The sequence below is a fragment of the Serinus canaria genome, chromosome 2 (assembly GCF_022539315.1).
Source record: "Serinus canaria isolate serCan28SL12 chromosome 2, serCan2020, whole genome shotgun sequence".
NCBI classification, from domain to species: Eukaryota; Metazoa; Chordata; class Aves; order Passeriformes; family Fringillidae; genus Serinus; species Serinus canaria.
Window position 1 is genome coordinate 146,418,778 of NC_066315.1, and position 22,382 is coordinate 146,441,159.

The following is a 22,382-nucleotide window of genomic DNA, read 5'->3' on the forward strand; positions in this document are numbered from 1 at the left end:
CTCAATCTTAACAAAATAAATTATTTGCATCTTTAAAGGAGAAACATGAACTTCAAATACAGTAAAAAGAAGAACACACATGCTGCCTTGTGTGGTTCCATGTCCCCGTTGCAACCAAATCTGGTTTTAAACATAGGAAAATTAAGAAATCATTGCTTACCTGAGGGCCAATCAGACCATTGATTCCTGGGAATCCTGGTTCTCCCTTTTTACCCTGCATGTTCAACAGAGGAGCACATATTAGACAGCAGACCAAAGGCTGCTATTGATTCTCCAAAGCCTTTAACCACCAAACTGTTAAAACAATGTAATGTGGTTACACAAAACACAAAAGCTAGAAATGAAGACAACAGACGCCATCTGGAAATGAAACCCCAGTTGTCTTTAACAATCCTGTATCTCCCAGATTGTGACAGCTGCAAAGTTGAGAGCTGTTCTCACCCACATTGTGGCATCTCCTACACTCTGCAATCCCACCTGGCTTCCCCCTACAGGGGGGTAGGGAAGTCACGGTGCTGAGATGCAGCCAAGGGAAGTGCCAAGTGTAAACATGGGCTGAGAGGTAAAGCAGTGTCCCTCTATTCTCTTGCACTGCTGTGTGCATTAAGAAATAAAACAATTAAAAACTCCGGTGCATGGGTGTCTAGAAAAGATTCACAACCTCTAAGCTGGGAAACAGGAGTCCATGAGGCATTTCTAAGTAAAGGTGGCATTAGAACCAAAAGGCAGAGCTCATGGACTCCTCTGCAAGTACAAAATATTCCTTCAAAGGAACCAGAGAACTCCACTGGTGCAAGGCAAGGACAAGCCAAGAGCTGGAGTACAACCCTGAGACCAGGTCACCTGTATGGATGCTGGACCTCTGTGTCCCCATGGGTTTGATCTCAAATAATTCAAAAGGAAAAAATGTGACATGAGAAAAATGAGGAAGAAAAGATGGAGTAAGCACTGGAGTTAAGGCAGAGGTTGGATTTGTTTCTTAACCCAACAGGTGACTTGCTGTGTTACTTTAAGTCAGTCACATATTTTATAAAAATGATCTCTTCTTCCCTCATATATAGCTGACACTGAGTCATAAATATTTCTAAGGCTGTTAGTAATATAGTGGGAGGGAGGAGTCATGTAAATATCTGAAAGACAGACTTTTTCCTCCCTCATTTCTGCTTCTCATCCACTGATTTTCTTTTCAGAAGGAAAATAATTAACAAAGTTTAATGTCCCTGATAATGTGAAGGGTCAAATAGAAAATCTTCCCTTTATTTTTCTTCATTGAAACATGTGCAGAAACAGCATCTAATAAAAGCAGATTTTCGCTGACTTAAATTAATGAAAAACCAAAACCATCAAAAACAAAACAAGTTTTCATTATGTTTTCCGCAGCTGTAAGATTTATTATCTGATGTGTCAGAATCAGTTATTTTAATTATTTTTCTTATTAAAAAATCCCCAGCAACCCTCCACTCTAAAATAATGAAAATCAGTGTTCATATACAGAAGAATTTAAGAAGAATATTAAATGAGTGATTATAGGGTCCTCAGGTATCAGAAGGAATTTGTAATCATTTGCAAGACTCAATATCAATAAAAAATTGAATTATATACTCCAGCACACTCACTATTCATAAATGTTCCTTCTACTTTTCCAACATCCATCATTTCTTTTCTTGTCAAAGCCAAGAAGATCGCGTTTTTAATTTGAAGGACTCATGTCACCACATGATTTAACGTATGTTTTCCAGTTAAAGATTATCATTTTGCCCACTGCCAAGGTGACCATGCAAATGGCACTGTTAAAATACTCATTTAAATAAATGTGTACCATATGAATAAAGCATACAGGATGTGGTGTGGGGGGCCAGACACAGGAGATGAGCCGCCTCCAGCTTCCTATCCATGTGGGAGCTCCATGCCAAGGTGGCTACTTCCAGAGTTACAACACTGAGGCCAGAACAGAGAATCAGAGAATCATGGAATCACAGAATGGGTCAGGTTGGAAGGCACCACAGCAGGTCATCTGGTCCACCCTTCCTGCTCAGGCAGGACTATCCCAGAACACAGGCACAGGATTGTGTGCAGACAGTTCAGAATATCTCCAGTGAGGGAGACTCCAGTGCTCAGTCACTTCACAGTAAAGAAGTTCTTCCTCACAGTCAGATGGAACTTCCAGTTCATCACTTCCTGCCTGTTCCTCTTGTCCCATTGCTGGGCATCTGAGCAGAGCCTGACCCTGCTCTGACCCCCTCCCTGCAGACACTGACAGACAGGGATGAGGTCCCCCCTCAGTCATCAATTCTGCAGGCTGAACAGGCCCAGCTCTCTGTTTTCCTCAAAAGAGAGATGCTGCAGTGTCTTCCTCTGAGACTTGGTCCCAGGAACAGAGGTGGATTTGGCACCAGGCACACAGGAAGCATCCTTAATTGTGTCCATCAAAACAACACAGTGTTACTGATGCCTTCATGTCCCACCAACCAACTGTTCTGTCTCCAGAAGAGATGCAAGAGGAGCTGTTTATTCTTTCCTTGGGTATAATGTTGAGAAGCTTCAGATCTTTTCAAAACATTAAGAAATCTCTTAAAGCAACATATAATTATACAGACAGAGGGACTGAGAGAGGTTTCCTATTCTGAAGGGACTTGTGGGCCACTTGGAGGTTAGCTGAAATCCAGCTACAACAGATTTGCTCCAAAGCATCACAGTCTGTCTGTAAAGGACAGAAATACTTGCTGGGAGAAATTATACCTCTGAGAGCAAAACTCAGTGAAATGTCACACTTCCTAATAATATGACAGAGAAACCCAGAAATTATGCTCTGTTTCCTACAGTAAGAATAAGGTAAATCTGTAAGATTGTGTATCTTTTGACAATATGAAATATATCCTATTTGCCTTTATCAGCAGTTTGAACAAAAGCACAGTTAAAATGTGTGTTTTATTGGAAATTCATATATTTACCTCATTGGCAATTGCAGTTTCACTCTGCATTTAGTCTATGGCATTAATCTCTTTTCCTTTTTTTTAACTTGCTTACAGTCTGATTTCTGCATGACTGAAGTTTGCCAGGGCAGGCAAAGTCATCTGAACATTTCAAACAGCCACAAATAAATATGAACACAACTATCCATCAGAAAGCTATCTACTATACAGAGGACAGGAAATCAAGGAAAAATGTCATTTCCACTCTGCTGGAGGGGAAATTCTGAAAGGTGCCTCAGCCCAAGACTGTTTCCCATCTTGCTGTTCAATAGCCAGAATACACACATGTTTTCTTAGCATGTTTTTCTCTGAGGTTTGGCCCAGGAACACAGGTGGATTTGGTACAAAGTACGCAGAAAACATTTTTAGTTGTGAATGAATATAAGTGCTAGCATAAATGCCAAATTCAAGTTGTGACTGACCTGAACAGGAAAATCATATGCAACAATCCACTCAGGTGAGAGATGGGTCAAGAATGGAAAGTCAAATTCCTGTATTTCTTCCACCATCAAACACAGGAAAAACCCAGCAGCCCTCCACAGATTTGTTAACTTTATATCTCCCAGGACAGCTGAGAGGGACAAACCTTTCCTGCATTGACAAGTGATCGGAACACTGCTTCTCTGAGTGGAGAGTGCACCTTGAACCCAGGAGTTGGCAGTTTAAACTTTTAATAATATTTTTAAATTATTATTATTGTAATTATTATTATTGTTATTGTTGTTGATGTAACTTATCTGCCTGACTTGTGTACATTGAGTCTTAAACATGGAGAAGTACATTCATTAAATGTTACTATCTTATAAATATATTTTCCATTAATTTTCTTTTCACAAGTTTATTCTTACTACCCCATAAGACTCCTGTATTATTTGTTCTTTGCACTGATTGTGCCTTGAACTTGGACAGATTTTATCAATGTAATTTTATAAAACTAAGCTGGACTGCAGCTTAACACACTCAAAATGGTCTAAACAGCTCCTACATCATGACTGCTGCATGATAAATGTTTTCTCTTGGTCTCTTCCTGAAATTTCAATCACTTGAGTGAAATTGTAACATTTAAAAAAGAGGAAAATTCTTGAAATCTAGATTATTGAGTACACTTAAGAGGAACTCTGTGTTTAGCCTGTACTGGCCACAGATCTGCATGTTTTCCAGGAGCATGTCATAAGCCTGTACCTTTTGTACCTATCAAGAAAAAAATTTGGTTTTATTTCCAACAAATATTTCAGTAGATCAGGTACCAAAGACTTAAGAGCAGAACCAAAGCACTTCAGTTTTCTTTAATTTGACAGAAGAAAAAGAAGGACAGGAAGAGGGAAGAAAACCACAAAACCACCCTAAAAGTGAAAGCAGACTCTCAGAGTTCTTCTTTTTCGGGCAGTTTTAATAAAATCAGGACAGTATTGTCTGTCACTCAAAGGTCTTCAGGTCACATGAGAATAGCAGAGCACTTTTCTTCACACAGTGTGCTCCTGATGTGAGGGTATCATTGACAAAATGCAGACATCAGCTGCCAGGCACTTTTGACTAATAAAATGAACACAACCCAGTTGCTTGATTCAGGTTGGAATTGTTACCTCCTGTCCCCAAGTGGGATCTGTGTAGATCCACCAAGACCAGTACTTTGATTCATCTCATGAATTCAGTCATTGAATAATTGCCTTTAATTAAAAAAATGTATCTATTCATCTAAGATGCTTGGTGACTAATAAAGACCCTTAGGACAAGTCTAACTAGCCAGACACAACAGAGTCTAGGGAAAAATTCAAAGACAGAACAGATGACATCTGTAATCAAATGATCATTAACAGGAGCATTTTCTGTCCTGTTGCAAATCCTGACGGATCACTGTCCTTTACCCAGCTAATATGTTCTATTAATCTTATTCAAGAAACAATGTTTCACAGCAGGCTTTAAAACCAGGATAATTCCTAACTTACCAACTTTGGGGCAAAGCACTGCAGAGTTATTTGCTAAAGCGATATTTTCTAATGTTTAGGAAATTACAAGAAAGCAAAGGCCCTTTTCTGCTGAGGCATTGACTAAAGGCTGCCTGCACTATCTTCCCAAGGAGAAGATTCCTAAAATTCATGCTTACAGCTAAATTTAACAGCACACAATCCAATGGGCGGTCTGTAGAAAACCTCTTAGTAAGGTGTATATTTTTTCCCTGTACTGTTTGCTCATTACCCTCCTATGCTCACAGGTTCTCACACAGGTTGATAACAGCCCTGGTGCTGACTCAAAGCACTGCAGGCAAACCCCATGATCTCCTTTAATGAGTGAGCTATCATCAAGTCTCTGTGACTGCTTTAAAAAGTGACCCATTAAACAGCAGTACTGAGACCCAAGAGACTGCCTCCAAAAATGCTAAGCAGGTATCTCACTTCACTCTTATTTGTCAACTCCCTTGAGGGCAAAGAGGACCTGAAGAGAGACCTTGGCAAACAGACTGGACAATCACCAATTGTATGGTGATTGATGTGAACCCATAGTTCCAGATCCTGCACCTGGGATGGGGCAAGCCTGGATGTACAGACAGACTGAGGAATGAGGTTGGACTGCAGCTGTGGGACAGGACTTGGGGGTCCTGGTAAGTGGAAAGTTGGATTCAGCAGGGCTCTGGCAGCCAGAAGGGTCAACCCTGTCCTGGGGGCATCAGGCTCAGCATCACCAGCTGGGCAAGGGAGGGGATTGTCCCACTTTGCTCTGCACTGGGATGGCCTCACCTTGAGTCCTGGGGGCAGTTTTGGGTGCCACAATATAAGAAACATATGAAGGTATTAGAAAGGGTCCAGAGGAGGGCAGCGAGAGTGGCCTTATGAGGAGTGACTGAGGACACTTGTTCTGTTCAGCCTGGAGAGGAGACTGAGATCTCATTGCAGTTACAGCTTCTTTGTGAGGGGAAGAGGAGGGGCAGGTACAGATCTTTTCTCTCTGGTGACCAATGACAGGACTTCAGGAAATGGCATGAAGCTGAATTGGGGGAGATTTAGGCTGGATATCAGGTTTTTCATGCAGAGTGTGGCTGAGCACTGAAACAAGCTCCCCAGGGCAGTGATTACAGCACCAAGCCTGCCAGAGTTCAAGAAGCATTTGAACAATACTCTCAGGAACATGGTGGGATTCTTAGGGCTTTGTGCAGGGCTGGGATTTGGACTCGATGATCCTGATCGTTGCCTTTCAACTCAGGATATTCTGATTCTGTGTTGTCTAGTGAAATGTTCTTCATATGAACAGGCACAAGCAAGGAAAAGCAGGTTCAGAGTATGAGTGTTGTGGTATCAGGCCCACTCTGAAGTTTACCTTTTAGAAGTACTTAAATATATGAAGACCCAATTCCATGTCAAAAAAAAATCCAAGATTTTTTTCATACATAGGATAACTAAGCTCCTGGCAGAGAATGGTACACCAGCTACCATTTTTGGGGATCCTCGTTTTGAGTACAGACCAAACAGAACAGAAAGTAATAAATATTGCAAGAATCTTTACACTCATTTGACTTCCAGGACAACAGCATTTCTCTGAAATTTCAAACTGACCGCATTAGTAGTGGTTCTGCACACTCAGAGTCATATCAAGCCACCCCTTAGCAGTAAGGAGCAGGTATAAATACAGGAGAGCAAATGGCAAGAAAGAACCTGCACTGCATTCAACCTGTCAACTCCAAGAGGTACTGAAAGTTCCTGGACAATGAATACGAAATATGGGTAAGGATCTGGGCCTCAGGATTCTTATATAAGTAGACAAGTATATGTAAGGTGGATGAAAGTAGCAAACCTTATTGAACAAAGCTGTCCTGAGACTCAGATTAAATAGAAGAAGCAACTCACCCTTTGACCTGGCAAACCAGGGACTCCAGGCTTGCCTTCCAGACCAGGCTCTCCCTTGAAAATTGAGAAGATTTAGAAAGTTAGCAGAATAAGAAAAAACTAGTGAACTATAAATGGTTTCCTAGCTGTTTTGTGCTACCATTACTGCATGGCTACCTAGACAACTCTTACCTGATTATTATGTTGTCCTGTGAGCAGAAGAGAATGAGTAAACAAGATAAAATGACAATGCCCTGAATAAATACAGAGCACACAACTATATTTAAATTGCATAATTCAAACCAGATTTATCTAAGTAACACACCTTCACAATGTCATCAATTTTACAAAAGCCAATCAACAGTGAAACACAACAAGCAATTCAAAAGAGAGGAAACACAGAGTGTTTACAAATGAGGCAGCAGTGACAGTCTGAACTGAGATATCCTGCAGAGCTGGGTCATAAAATATAACTAGAATAGGCTACAATTTAAGTCAGAAGTAAGAATGTTGGCATGTACAAACTGTTGTAAAAATTGTGTTGAAATATAAACAGACATACTCAATTCCTAGTTTTCATCCAGAAAGTATTTCAGCCACGACCTTGTGGCATAATGCCAACCCCTCTGACAGCAACTACTCCCTGACCTTCATGACATGGCAGCTCACAAATTATCAGTCAGTGCCTCTCTGAGATGTGCTGAATGTCCATACAGCTCTTCAGGACATTAGAAATAGAAAAATGATCAGGTTCTGCATGACTATAGCCTTAAGGCAAAGTCTGTCCATGTCCTGGTTGTCACTTCCCTGTGTTCAGACAGGCCATCCACAGCACAATACCTCCTCCCAGCAATGAAGAAAACTGGAGGCTGTGGGCACTATTTAAATATTTTAGAGCCTGAATAATGTATAAGATTTTCATATGCCTCACTCCAGCCTGAGTTTCAGCTTCTGAAATCATAAGAAGTGAGAGAAACAACTTACTGGAGGTCCAGGAAGTCCAGGGTGGCCTTGTGGTCCTCGTGGCCCAGGCTTTCCCTACAGGAATGTTTGGGGTTTTTTTAAAAAAGTGTTAAAGTATCTTTATGAAAATGTGCATGGGCACATTAGACACGTTTTCTGTCTTTACAGGACCTGTGCCACCACTTTCCCCACCAGTCCTGAAGAACCAGTGCAGAGACCAGCTGTTTTTCTCCTTAATTTCTGGCTACTCGAATTATCAGCACTCACTAGGCTGCAGACAGACTGAGCCACCCACACTCAACAGGCACTTATCCATATCTGGTTCTCTTGTTTTCCAAAGGTAGTGACTCTACTGAAGAGACTGGGATATCCTGGATATTCCACTAGAACACTCGGGGTTGGGGTTTGGTGGTGGAGAAGTATAGTTCTTGCATAAGCAGCTCCACCAGCATTTCCCCCAAGCCTACAGAGCTCTGAAGGGCTTTAAAGTATCATTTACATGATGCATACAATTGCATTAAGTAACAGCTAAATGCAAATTACAGATCCACCAATAAAAAAAATCAAAATTTAAATATATATATATATTTTATACATTGGATTAACAGAGTGACACAATGGGTATGTCCCCCCCCTATTTGAGTGCCCAGGTTCAGAGATAAACTAGGCATAAAACTCAAATACAGCTTAACGTTACTGTTAATATATCCCTGTCCATAGATAATTGCATAGCTGACTCTACAATTCATACTTCTCATTGATGTAAGATTCACATCTGAGAATGACATTGCCCTTTTCCTTTTCTTCATTATTTTCTCCACTGTAAATAGGAAAATTTATTTCTTGATGTCCTGATAATGTTTCCATTCACCTTTTCTTTAAAGTACTATTTTACAGCAAAATCTAACCTAACAGGCAACAGAATTACATTAAAATATCCTTGCAATGAAAGAAGAGATATTGAGTCTCTCTTACTTCCTCTCCTTTTAGGCCTTCAATATGCACCTGCAATAGAAATGCAGAGTCATAAAGGATGGAAAGAGTAAATACAAGGCAGAGGGTGACAGAGGTATCATGGGCCCCCACAGGGTATTTTTCTGCCCTTGCTGTTCCTTCAAGTTGCATGATAACTCCTACAGCTCCTCAAATGCTATTGCAGGCTGGGAGATGCTTTCTATTTAAAGAGCTCAGACTAACAGAAGGTTTTCTCTCACCTGTGAAGTGATTTGGGTGGCTGTATAAACAATAAGAACTTAATTAATTATCTCATTATATAAATAAGTTAGTAAATTCCCCAGATCTTGTTTTATTCTAAATCACAAAGATCTGCTGAGTGCAGAAGGAATCACATAACAAGCAGACTGGCTTGGGCTATGCCACATCAGTTAAACTCATTTTCGGATGTTATACATATTTTTCAAAATTTCTTGGTAATTGTTGTCCCATCATTAATATCACATTTGAACAGGACAGCAAAACGTTCTTACCCAAATAGCCTGGGGTTTTTTCATAGTTTTCTAATTCCTTTGCTTTCTGCCACATTCTGAGTAAGGGAAGTGCCTGCTGACTTTCCCATGATTATCAGTGAGCCTATTTTTTTTTTTTTTTCTGAAAGTTAAATTCCCTAACTGCTTTGTTACCAGCCCATACTGAACTCAGTTCTAGACCTCTCCTCTGCATACTTAGTGGTAAATATTAATCCATTCACTCAGAGATAACCTCTTCATACAGACAATTCTATTCTCTGGACAACCTTACATCCTTTCCAGAGATGTCTCTGGCATCAGTGAAGGCACTGCTGAAGGCAGAGGGATGCACAAATGATGTTTATTTAGTGCCACAATAAAGATTAACCCCACTCTTCTTTTTTCTGTTTAATTTTTTCACGAGTGCTTTCCTGATTTCAACACATCAAGTCCTACTTGTCTTAATATTCCACCAGGACTTTTCCAGATCCAAGCTAAGGAAAGATCATTCCCTCTCATCAGAAACTGCCTTTTTCTTCTCCTGCACCAACTCATACACTCAGTCCATTTCGAAGACACTCAGCTACTCAATACTGAAAGTTCATTTGCTTTTATAACTTGCCCAGGCTATATGTACCAAAGGCCACTTGGAATCAACAACTGTCAGAAACCACACAGTCTTGTCACAGTATTGCTCTGTCTGATGCACTTGAGGCAATGCTTTCATTGCCTCAAGTCCTGGTCTTCACACTTCACAATCTCCCAGAATTGTGGCAGAGCATCTCCTCATTGGAACCTGTCACATGCCTTCTTCAAAAATCTTCACTTTTAAAAACTTATTTAAAAAAAGTATTTAAGAACATCTCTCAGTGAGATCCTCCCAACCTGCATTTCTACTTCTCATGCAATAATGCTACAAAGTCTGGGAAAGCTAAAAAAAATTCTTACTGAAGTGCCAGGCAATCCTGGAAGTCCTGGTTCACCCTGCAGGGAAACATGAAAGAAATGAAAAAAACATACATAGAACACAACAGTGTAAAGTAAAAGCAACATCCTGAGCATATTTTCTAATTATTGTTGTACATTCTAATTTTCAATACCATCTCATAATTAATAGATCTGGACATACAATCTCAATTAACTCTGTTTTCTCTGCTTTGCAGATGAACACATGCAGAAACTGGTTGTGATCTGTGTTACTGTGATGTTTTACATACATTTTAATGACATTCAGTGACTTAAAATGAATGATGCATTGGATGCACAATAGCATTAGATCTGTGCTTAAAAAAAATCTTGTATTTGCTCTGTACACTTACCACACAAACAAACTATTTGATGCTGAGATCTCTAACAGACCCCCCAAAGAGACAGATATTAAGGAGGTCAAAACACTTTTATTTGTTAGCAACAAAATAACTGCAAAAAAAGTGAGAAATGGTACCATTTTTCCCAAGTCATTTTATAGAGCAATTCATGACATAGTGGTTGTGGTACACTGGGATGCTACACCCTCTTCCCATGATTTATTGCCATCTAGGCTATCAATTTCTTCCAGTTCATTTTTCTCTAGCAATGTCCACCATTTATTATGCTTTAAGACTGTGCATACAGAAGGTTTATCCTTTCCTTTAGGCACAGACTGGTGTTACATTTATCACATAGCTTCCCTCCACATTCTATTTATCCATTACTCATGTAGGTCTCTGAATGAACCAGCATATATTTCATATTTTTTTTTTAAGTTCAATTACTCTTTGTTGTTTATTCATATCATCATAGAATAGTTTGGGTTGGAAGGGATGTTAAAGATAGAATCACTGAAACATTAAGGTTGAAAAGAATTCCAAGGCCATTGAGCCAAACCTTTGACTGAACACTACCATGGCACAAGACCAGAGCACTGAGTGCCACATCCAGGTGTTCATGGAACACTTCCAGAGATGTTGACTCCATCACCTCCCTGGGCACAACCTTGCAATGCCTGACAAACTTTTCAGTCAACAAATTCTTCCTGCTGTCCAGCATGAATGTTCCCTGGCATAGCCTGAGGCAATTTTCTCTTGTCCTGTCGCTGGTTGTGTGGGAATAGAGACCAGTCCCAACCTGGCTACAGTCACTTGCCAGGGAGTTGTAAAGAGCAGTAAAGTCCCCTGTGAGTCTTCTTTTCCCCAAAACAGACCCAGCTCCCACAGCAACTCTTCAATGGATTTACCCTTTAGACCCTTCATCAACTGCACTGCCCTTCTCTGGCAACAGTCTTGGCACCTCAAACCCTTTTTTTTCATGAGGTGCCCAGAACTGAATGAAGACTTCTACCCAGTGCCCAGCACAGAGGAACAGTCACTACCCTGGTCCTGCTGGACACACTAGTGCTGGCACAGAAGGCCAGAAGGCCACCAGCCTCCTTGCCCACGTGAGCATTTGCCAGCTTACAGTTAGCCTCTCTCAGCCAGCACTTCCAGGGCCTTTCCCACTGGGCAGATTTCCAGCCACTCTGCCCCAGCCTGGGGCACTGCAGGGGCCCTACAAGGGTAGGACCCAGGCCTGGCTCATCTCAAAACTGCTGGCCTCACGCCATCCATCCAGCCTGTGAACATCCCCTCAATAGAGCCTTCCAAACCTCCAGTACATTGACAATCACACCCAGCTTGGTGTCATCACAAATTTACTACTGAAGTTACCCTCAATGCCCTTGTCCACATCAGAGGGACAGACAGACAGACGCTGAACAGGACCGGGCCCAGGGGACACCAGAAGTGACCAAAAACCACCTTAATGTGGCACCGTTCCCAGCCACTCTCTGGACACGGCCATCCTGACAGTTCCCAACCCAGCAAACAGTGCCCCTCCCCAAGCCCTGGGCTGACGGCTTTTGCAGGACTGTGCTGTGAGAGATGGAGTCAAAGCTTTTGCTCAAGTGCAGAAAGATTCCATGCACAGCTTTTCCCTCAGCCCTGAGGTGGGTCACTTGCTCCTCAAAGGACCTCAGGTTACTCAGGCAGGACCTGCCTTTCCTAAACCCACGCTGGCTGGGCCTGATCCCTCAGCTGCCCTCTCTGGGCTGTGTGATCCCCCTCACAATGATCTGCTCCAGAACCTTGCCTTGGCTGACAGGCCTGGAGTTCCCCTCAACCTCCCTGCAGTCCTTCTTGGGCATGGGTGTCACACTGGCACCTCCAGCCATGTGGGATCTCACGACTGGCGAGGACTCATAATAAAGGATGGAGAGTGGCTTAGCGAGCTCTTCCACCAACTTCATCAGCAACCTTGGGTGATTCTCAGCCAACCCCATAGACTTGTCAGTGTTTCTGTGGCTCTTCAGGTCACTAATGACTTCCAAGAGGATTAGAGGGGCTCTCATCTTCTCCTCAACCCTGTCTGCTGGCTCAGGGAGCTGCTTGTCCTCTTGAAAAATTTACCTGCCTGTAGAATACTGAGGCATATTCCCACCCCACATTCAATAAAGAATGGAGATTTTTCTTGGTCCTCCTTTGTTGTTGATCTTTGTAAACACTTTTTATTGACTGTTACAATAGTGGCCACATGAAGTACTAATGGAGTTTTTTCTTCCTGATTATCTTTGACATGAAGTGGGAGCCAAAGGGTGAAACATATGGTGGGCTGAGTGGGAAAAGCAGTTTGGCAGGGCAGAGGGCTTCTTTGGGGAATTTTAAGACAGAAACACGTAAGGTGGGAAAAGGGAGAGCAGCAGATCATTGGGAGAGGAAAAAGCGTAGCCTAAGTAGAAGGGCAAAGGGCTAAACCATACCTTTGTGACAAGGGGTGTCTACATGGAAAGCCCCAGGACTCTTGGAGAGGGGCATGTCCATGGAAACTACCAGGCAAGGGGTGGCCATGCCCACCAGCCCTTTGTGACCCATGGTTGCATCATGCCCAGCCCCCATTGTGACACGGATCCATGCTGTGACACGGAGGGCTTTTGTAGTGCCAAATCCCTCGTGATGCCACTCTCAGGAGAGTAGCTCTCTGAGGAGATAGCAGTTCTCTCACAAGGCAGCAGCTCCTCAGCAGGAAGCAGCTCTGCTGAGTGATCTTGGCCAGTGTTCGTCAGAGCATTTCTAAGATGTCAAAGAGACATGAGGCAAATGCCCACTGCCAGTCCTGTGAGGGGCAGCCGCTGCTGTCCAACCAGCAACAGGTGAGGGACAGGAATGGAGGGAAAGGCTGCAGTGGGACCTGGGGGAGGGCTGGGGGCAGGGACCGGCAGCCAGGCCTGGCTCCAGCCTTTGCTCTGGGGAGGAGCTGGTGCCAGGATGGCCGGGGTGAGGGAATGGCCCAGAGACAGCGAGCGCAGCTGGGAACCCAGCCCAGACTGGCTGCCATGGCCAGCACCTGCCTTGAGACAAGGGCCATGAAAACATGTGGGGGAACAGAGTGTCCACACGGCTGTCTCCATCAGACAACACCTCCTGCTTCCCACAGGTGACCCACAGGCAGCCACAGGCAGCTCTGCAGGTCATCTGGAAAACCATCATGCCCCTCCATGGGGACAAATTGCTCCCCAAACCAGTCACCTCAGGGAACCTCCCAGGACATGGAAAACAGGATGTTATAAATGGTGTTCAATTTGTGTTGAATTGGGGCTGGGTTGGGAATTGTTATTTTGGGGTGAGTTCATGGGTGTTTGTTGTGGGTCCCAGGGAGGGCAGGTCCAGGCTGGGTGAGGGCGATAGTGGAAGGGGAGTGGGAGGTGATTGGACAGGGAACTTGACCAATCATTCAACGTCCTGAGAAAATGATTGGTCCAGAATGAATATCAAGAAGGACCAATGAGAACACCAGAAAACAACCAATCAATGCTCAGATCCAAAACCCACCAATCCTGGACTTGAGAGGAGTTACAAAATGAGGGTTTAGGTTGGTTTTAGGGTTCTTCTCCTTTTGAGGGGCAGAATATTTGGGGGGGAACTCAGTATGTTTGAGACACGTTGTTATCTTTGGGTTGTTGTGTGGGAGTTTAGGCTTATCTCAAACTCCTCGTTCTCTGTAGATTGTTTTAATAAACTAGAACCTTTCTCTATCTTAAAATCTGGCCTCTTTCGAATCCACAACAAGAAGGACAGCCTGGAGGGAGGGTACTCAGTGCCCCTCAGCGGCACAGTCACATGGCCACAAAGATTGTCCATGTCAGACTTGCCGCTTCTCCGTGGCCCTCCTTTGACTGGGACATCTCCATTCCAAGAGCACAGGCCAAGAGCAGCCTTGACAAGCGTCAACCTGCCCCCTCTGCCAGCAGCCCCAGCAGCCTCTGGGTCTTCTCCCAGAGGCAGAGTACGGTCCGCAGGCCATGTAGGTAGCAGCCACTGAGACCTAGTGCCACATTCTCTATGGGGCACTATGGCTGCTGACAGGGCCCAGGAAACACCTTGCCCGGACAGATCAGCTGAAAGGCTCTGGTGAGGGTCAAGAGCAAGGCAGGGCCATCGCCTGCCACCCCTGCGACATGCGGGCGGCACGCTGCTCCACACAGGGACCCAGCCTGCCAGGGACCACCTGGAGCACATTGAGACAGAGGAGCTCACTGAGGTGCTCTTACCACCTGGAGCACATTGAGACAGAGGAGCTCACTGAGGTGCAGGAAGAGCATGGTGGCAAAACCTATAAAGACCCATTTAGAGGCCTTGCCACATGCCAGCGTGAAAAAGGTTCACCAAGTCTACCTGCACTCAGAAGCAGTCAAGTCTCTGCCAGAGGCAGATGCAGAGGCCCAGGTGATGGACAGAGCTCCCAAATTCAACAAAGACTCCAACAGAGACATTGGAAACTCCTCTGAGCTCCCGTCTCCTACCTGGTTGCCAGAGCAGCAGTCTGCCTCTGACAACTCACAGGGCTTGGAGATGTCTCCCAAGGAGCCAGGGGAAAAGTGGGAAGAAGAAGAACTCCCAGAAACAGAGATTGAAGGAGACAGGGACAGCAACCCACAGGGTGCATTGCTTCTCACTCTCAATGAGAAAGAGTCAGAGAAAGCAACTTCTGCCCTGGATAAAGATCCCTGGGTTGAGGGGCACAATGAGTTTTTCCCCATGTCAGAGGCTGTGGAAACTTCATGCTTCTCAGCTTCTCCTTCACTCGGAAGTTCCTGTGAGGAGATGGGAATTCATCAGCTGCCTAAGCAAACCACACATGGCAAGCTGATGTGCACGAGGCCTGAAGATGCTTCAGAGCATCTCCTGAATATCGAGGCAGAGGAGCTGGAGAAGTTGGAGGACGACATCCTCTCCTTCCTGGATGCAGAAAGCCAACTCGGTCCAGCACAGCCTTTGCAGCTGGACCATAGACTGTACAGGAGAGACCGAAAATTACGCACAGCTCGTGCCTCCCGACCTCTTTGAAGAGCTGTGGTCTCTCTTTAACAACAAGGATGCACCTTCCAGGGACACTCGGCTAGACCAGCTACTGGCAAAGTGGGAGGAAAAAGAGCTCCCTGACAGAGACACTGCAGGAGAGCGAGTTGTCCCTCCCACTGCAGGAGGAGGGAGCAGAGCCAGCAGCTTCTCCCCTGGACTGTGATCCCTGTGATGAGGGGCACAGTGAGCCTTTCCCCATGGCACTGCCAGAAGACATAAACATGTTTGCAGCTTCTGCTTTGCCTGCCGATCCTGCTGACGAGGCTGACGAAGCAGGCACGGAGGCTGGTCGTGCCGAGGCCGCCCCGCCCCAGGCAAAGCCCTGCGGGCATGAGCCGCCGGCAGGAGCTGGCCCAGTGCCTGCCCAGCCCTTGGCACCCCCTGTTCCTGCTTGCCCCGCTGGCAGCGCAGCCGTCCCGCAGCTCCCGGCCCCACGGCCGTGGCGCTCCATGGCCAAGAGGGCCCGGCGGGCTCTGCGCCGCCTTTTCTCCTTCAGCTGCCTCAGCGAGCAGCCAGAGGGGTGAGCCCGGGCCCAGCACCAGGCGGATCCCCAAAGATGACAGCTCACCCTTAGGCAGCCACTTGCTGAGGTAGGTCCTGCTGCCAGCCCAAACCCCTCAGCCCCAAGCCAGCAGCAAGGCAGCCTGGTCGAGGAGAGCCAGCTGAGGAAGGATGGAAGCGCTGCTTTGTAGAATCCTAAGGAAGCTGTCCTTACGGCTGGGGGGTATCCCCATCTGAATGCAAGCCTGCATTCAGAGCAGAGAAATAACTCTGTGGGCCTCAGCTTTGCAGGCAAAGGAAAGCACTCCCATCCTCCTTTCACATGACAAATAGGAAAACACCTCCCTGGATACCCACAACAAGGAGTGGAGAAAGGTGTGAACCCTGAAAGAATGACCCTGAAAGAAAGAATCCCTCAACTCCACAAGAACCATGGAGACCCCAAGTGCAGACAAGCACATAGTGAGGAAGGACTGACATGACGCTGCTGGGACCAAGCATCTTGGATTGTGTTCTGTTTCATCTTTCTCCCAACCACCTCTGCCCCCACTTCATTTCTCACCCTCCTCTTCTCCATTCCTTTCCATCTCTCTTCCTCCCTATTATTGTTAAATAAAATCCCTGTTGTTGACTTCAGGAACTAGTCTCACTGGCTCCTTAATTCGAACATAAGGATCTTTCCCTTACTGCATGTCAGTAAGGGCACACATAGGCACACAGCATTTGAGGTGTGGCCTCCCCAGTGCCCAGCACAGAGGGACAATCACCACCCTGGTACTGCTGGACACACTAGTGGCCAGGAGACCACTGGGCTTCTTGCCCATCTGGGCACTTGCTGGCTCAAGTCCAGCTGCTGTCAGCCAGCATCCCCAGGGCCTTTCCCGCTTGGTCAGATTTCCAGCCACTCTGTCTGCAGAGTGGGGCACGGCAGGGGCTTGTTGGCACATGAAGGCAGGACCCAGGCCTATGCTCTTCTGGAAACTCAGCATCACACCATCTATCCAGCCTATCCACATCCCCCCCACAGAGCCTTCCTACCCTCCAGCATGTTGACACTCCCACCCAGCTTCTTGTTGTCACAAATTTACTACTGAAGTTACCCTCAATGACCTTGTCCACATCAGAAGGACAGACACTGAAACAAACTGGGCCCTGGGGACACCACTAGGAACTGTAGGCAAACTCGATGCAGCTCCATTCCCAGCCACTCTCTGGACACGGACATCCTGACAGTTCCCAACCCAGCAAAGAATGCCCCTGCACAAGCCCTGGGCTGATGGCTTTTGCAGGACACTGCTGTGGGAGATGGAGTCAAAGGCTTTACTTGAGGCCAGGGAGACTCCATGCACAGCTTTTCAGCTCAGGTCACTTGCTTCTCAAACAACATCACGTTGCTCAGGCAGGACCTGCCTTTCCAAACCCACACTGACTGGTCCTGATGTCTTGGTTGTCCTCTCTGGGAGGATCCCCATCACGATGACCTGCACCAGAACCATGCTGGGCCCTGAGGTCAGGCTAGCAGGCCTGCAGTTCCCCACATCCTCCCTGTCGACATTCTTAGGCATGGATGTCACATTGGCACCTCCAGTCAAGTGGGACCCTGGTGACTGCTCAGGATTGATAATAAAGGATGGAGAGCAGCTTAGCAACCTCGTCTGCGGCTCCCTGAGCACCCGTGGGGGACTCAGAGCCAGCCCCATAGACTTGTCAGTGTCTCAGTGGCTCTGCAGGTCATTAAAGACTTCCTGTAGATTACAGGGTGTCTGGTCTGCTCTCTGTCCCTTGTCTGCCAGCTCAGGGAGCTGCTTGTCTTCAGCATAACCAGTCTGCTATTGAAGGTTGAGGCAAAGAAGGCATTAGGTAGGGAAGACTTTTCCTCATTCGTCATGACCATATTCCCCTCTGCATCAAATAAAGAATGGAGATTTTTCTTGGCTTGTTTGGGTCAGTTTAAATAATGAAGGAGACTTCAATTTGAGGCTGTGGGAAAACCCTCTTGAAATTAGGGTGAGCACGAGCTCCCAGCCATGATCCTCCAGTTCAGCTATTCAAGTTACTACTAGAAAGTCCTAAGTTCCCTGTGTTGTCATTGGATAATTTTTGCTGCATTAATTGTAATCTTTCAAATCACTCTTTCCTGCTGGATCCTTTGCTCAGACCCTGCCTTAACCCCTCCCCTTTCTGAAATGCCTAAGTATCCCTGCAGGCCGTGGACTCTGGCTTTTTCTGGTTCATTCCTCATACTGTGCACACTGTTTAGTTTGTTGCTTTGTTACATTAAAGTTGCTTTTCCAAACAACTGGATCAAGCAGTCTCTCTCATCAGAGTCACCAGGGCCAGTTCTTGGGGAAGCCACTGGTCAACCGTCAGGGCTAGGACCAGAAGGCTTAATTGGCCCTCCTTTTTTGTTGATCTTTGTAGACAAACACTTTTTATTGTCTTTTACAGTAGTGGCCAGATGAAGTGCAAAAGGAGCTTTTGCCTTCCTGATTATCTTTTTACATGAGGTGGGGCCAAGGGGTGGAACATATGGTAGGCTGGGTGGGAAAGGCCGTTTGGCGGGGCACAGGACTTCTCTGGGGATGTTTAGAAGACAAACTCAAGGTGGGGACAAAGGAGTGCTGCAAATCACTGGGAGTCAAGCATAGTCAAGGTAGGGGCAAAGGCCTAAGAAAGCAACATCCCGATGGAAACCGCCAGGCTTACGAGACAAGGGGTGGCCGTGCTCACCAGCCCTTTGTGACCCACAGTAACATCATGCCCAGAGGCTATTGTGACACTGGTCCATGCCATGACCCAGAGGGCTTTTGTAGGCCAACACCCCTTGTGTTATCACTCTCAGGAGAGCAGCTCTCTGAGGAGGCAGCAGCTCCTCAGGAGGAAGCAGCTCTCCCAGGTGCCTTTGGCCAGTGTTCGTCAGAGCACTTCCAAGATGTCCAAGAGACATGAGGCAAATGCCCACTACCAGTCCTGTGAGGGGCAGCCGCTGCTGTCCAAGCGGCGACAGGTGAGGGACGGGAATGGAGGGAAAGGCTGCAGTGGGACCTGGGGGAGGGCTGGGGGCAGAGAGCGGCAGCCAGGCCTGGCTCCAGGCCTTGCTCTGGGAAGGAGCTGGTGCCAGGAAGGCCGGGGTGAGGGAATGGCCCAGAGACAGCGAGCGCAGCTGGGAACCCAGCCTGGCCTGGCTGCTGTGGTCAACACTGCCCTTGGGGCCAGGGCCAGGATTGCAACTGTGCAGGGGGGCACAGCTGTCTCCATGAGACAAAACCTCCTGCTTCCCACAGGTGACTCACAGGCAGCCACAGGCAGCTCTGCAGGTCACCTGGACAACCATCACGCCCCTCCATGGGGACATATTGCTCCCTAGACCAGTCACCTCAGGGAGACTCCCAGGATATTACACACAGGAGGACAGCCAGGAAGGAGGGCAATCAATCAGTGCCCCTCAGTGGCACAGTCACACGGACACCAAGACTGTCCGTGTCAGACTTGCCGCCTCTCCATGGCCCTCCATTGACAGTGACACCTCTGTGCCAGCTCAGCCCTCAGCTGCCAAGAGCAGCCTCAGCACGGAACAAGCTGCCCCCTCTGCCAGCAGCCCCAGCAGCCTCTGGGTCTTCTCCCAGAGGCAGAGCATGGTCTGCAGGCCACATAGGAAGCAGCCACCGAGACCTAGTGCCACCTTCTCCATGGGGCTCTGTGGCTGCTGACAGGGCCCAGGAAACACCTTGCCCAGACAGCTCAGCTGAAAGGCTCTGGCGAGGGTCAGCAGCAAGGCAGGGCCATCGCCTGCCACCCCTGCAACATGCGGGCGGCATGCTGTTCCACAAAGGGACCCAGCCTGCCTGGGACCACCTGGAGTGCACCGAGAGGGAGGAGCTCACTGAGGTGCAGGAAGAGCATGGTGGCAAAACCTGTAGAGACCCATTTAGAGGCCTTATCCCGTGCCTTTGCGAGGACAGGTATATCACGTCCCCCTGGACACAGGAGCAGTCAAATGTCTGCCAAGAGGCGAATGCAATGTCCCAGGTGATGCCCAGTGCTCTTGGCTTGACCAAAGATGCCACTGAAGAGACGGGAAACTGTTCTGAGTTCCTGTCTTCTGCCCAGTTGGCAGAGCACCAGCCTGTCTCTGACAACTTGCAGCCCTGGGACAGTTTTCCAAAAGAGCCAGAGGAAAAGTGGGAGGAGAAAGAACTCCCAGAAACAGAGGCTGCAGGAGACAGTGACAGCAATCCTCAGAGAACATCCCTTGCCCTCTTGAAAGAGAAAGAGGGAGAGGCAGGAGCTTCTGCCCTTGAAAAAGATTCCTGGGTTGAGGGGCACTGTGGGCTTTTGCTCACACCAGAGCCTGCAGAATTCTCAGACTTCTCAGCTTCTCTCAGGGAAACTCATCAGCTGCCTGAGCAAACTGCATGTGGCAAGCTGGTGTGCACGGGGCCTGAAGATGCCTCAAAGCATCTTCTGAATATCGAGGCAGAGGAGCTGGAGAAGTTGGAGGACGACATCCTCTCCTCCTTGGATGCAGAAAGCCCCTTGGTGTCCAGCACAGCGATTACAGCTGGACCATAGACTGTACAGGAGAGACCGAAAATTACGCACAGCTCGTGCCTCCCGACCTCTTTGAAGAGCTGTGGTCTCTCTTTAACAACAAGGATGCGCCTTCCAGGGACACTCGGCTAGACCAGCTACTGGCAAAGTGGGAGGAAGAAGAGCTCCCTGACAGAGACCGTGAAGGAGAGGGGGACAGCGAGCCAGAGAGCGAGTTGTCCCTCCCACTGCCAGAGGAGGGAGCAGAGCCAGCAGCTTCTCCCCTGGACAGCGATCCCTGTGATGAGGGGCACAGTGAGCCTTTCCCCATGGCACTGCCAGAAGACATAAACATGTTTGCAGCTTCTGCTTTGCCTGCCGATCCTGCTGACGAGGCTGACGAAGGAGGCACGGAGGCTGGTCGTGCCGAGGCCGCCCCGCCCCAGGCAAAGCCCTGCGGGCATGAGCCGCCGGCAGGAGCTGGCCCAGTGCCTGCCCAGCCCTTGGCACCCCCTGTTCCTGCTTGCCCCGCTGGCAGCGCAGCCGTCCCGCAGCTCCCGGCCCCACGGCCGTGGCGCTCCATGGCCAAGAGGGCCCGGCGGGCTCTGCGCCGCCTTTTCTCCTTCAGCTGCCTCAGCGAGCAGCCTGAGGAGTGAGCTCGGGGCCAGCAGCAGGACGGTAACCAGTGATGTCAGCTCACCCTTAGGCAACCACTTGCTAAAGTAGGTCCTGCTGCCAGCCCCAGCCCGGCATCCACAAGAAATTAACAAGGCAACGTGGTCAGGGAGAGCCGGCTGAGGAAGGCAATGCCTTGTAGAACTCGACAGAAGTTGACTTTAGGCCCCATCTGCACTGTGGGGGGGGGTACATCCCCACCCTGTCCCCAAGGCTGCATTCAGAACTGAGAAATGCTCCTGGGACCTCAGCATTGCAGCCAAAGGAAGGCATCCTCCATTTATATGGCAAATAGGAAAATAGGAAAATATCTCCCTGGATACCCACAACAAGGAGTGGAGAAAGGTGTGAACCCTGAAAGTATGACCTGGAGCCCTCACCTCCACAAGAACCACAGAGACCCCCAGGACAGACGTGGTGAGGAAGGACCAACAGGACGCTGCTGGAACCAAGCGTCTTGGATTGTCTTCTGCTTCATCTTTCTCCCAACCCCCTCTGCCCCCACTTCATTTCTCACCCTCCTTTCTCTATTCCTTTCTATCTCTCTTCCTCCCATTTACTGGTAAATAAAATCCCCGTTGTTAACTTTGGTAGTTGGTCTCATTGGCACCTTAATTTGGGCAGAGACCTCTCTCACTAATCTCAATCTCAACAGGGCCACACATCTGCTCACAGCATTTGAGGTGTGGCCTCCCCAGTGCCCGGCACAGAGGGACAGTCCCTGGTCCTGCTAGCCACACTAGTCCTGACACAGAAGGCCAGGAGGCCACTGGCCCTCTTGCCCACCTGGGCACTTACCAGCTTTGGCCACTGTCAGCCAGCTCTCCAGAGTCTTTCCCACTGGGCAGCTTTCCAGCCAGTCTGTCTCCAGCCTGGGGCACTGCAGGGCTTTGTTGTGGCCAAAGTTTACAACCCAGAACTTTGCTTTGTTGCATCCGATACCATTTGCCTTGGCCCATCAATCCAAAATATCTGGTTCCACCCCTGTGCCTCAAGCAGACAAGCCACCCACTAGATCTGGTTGCCCAGGGTCCCATCCAAACAGGCCTGTTCTAAAAAGAGCTCATGTTATGTGAGAACTAGTGA

General features: G+C 47.5%; 1 protein-coding gene across 1 annotated transcript in view; it reads right to left on the reverse strand.

Annotated features, from left to right (window-relative positions):
- The window catches only part of COL22A1 (collagen type XXII alpha 1 chain), a 206,314-nt gene that overhangs the window by 80,564 nt on the left and 103,368 nt on the right, over window positions 1-22,382 (reverse strand). Inside the window, exons 18-23 of the mRNA XM_009090824.4 lie at window positions 11,455-11,463; window positions 10,168-10,203; window positions 8,729-8,758; window positions 7,775-7,828; window positions 6,812-6,865; window positions 161-214 (exon numbers count right to left, since the gene is read on the reverse strand). Of these exons, the coding sequence (XP_009089072.2) occupies window positions 161-214; window positions 6,812-6,865; window positions 7,775-7,828; window positions 8,729-8,758; window positions 10,168-10,203; window positions 11,455-11,463 (237 nt within the window). The remainder of the gene's footprint in view (window positions 1-160; window positions 215-6,811; window positions 6,866-7,774; window positions 7,829-8,728; window positions 8,759-10,167; window positions 10,204-11,454; window positions 11,464-22,382) is intronic.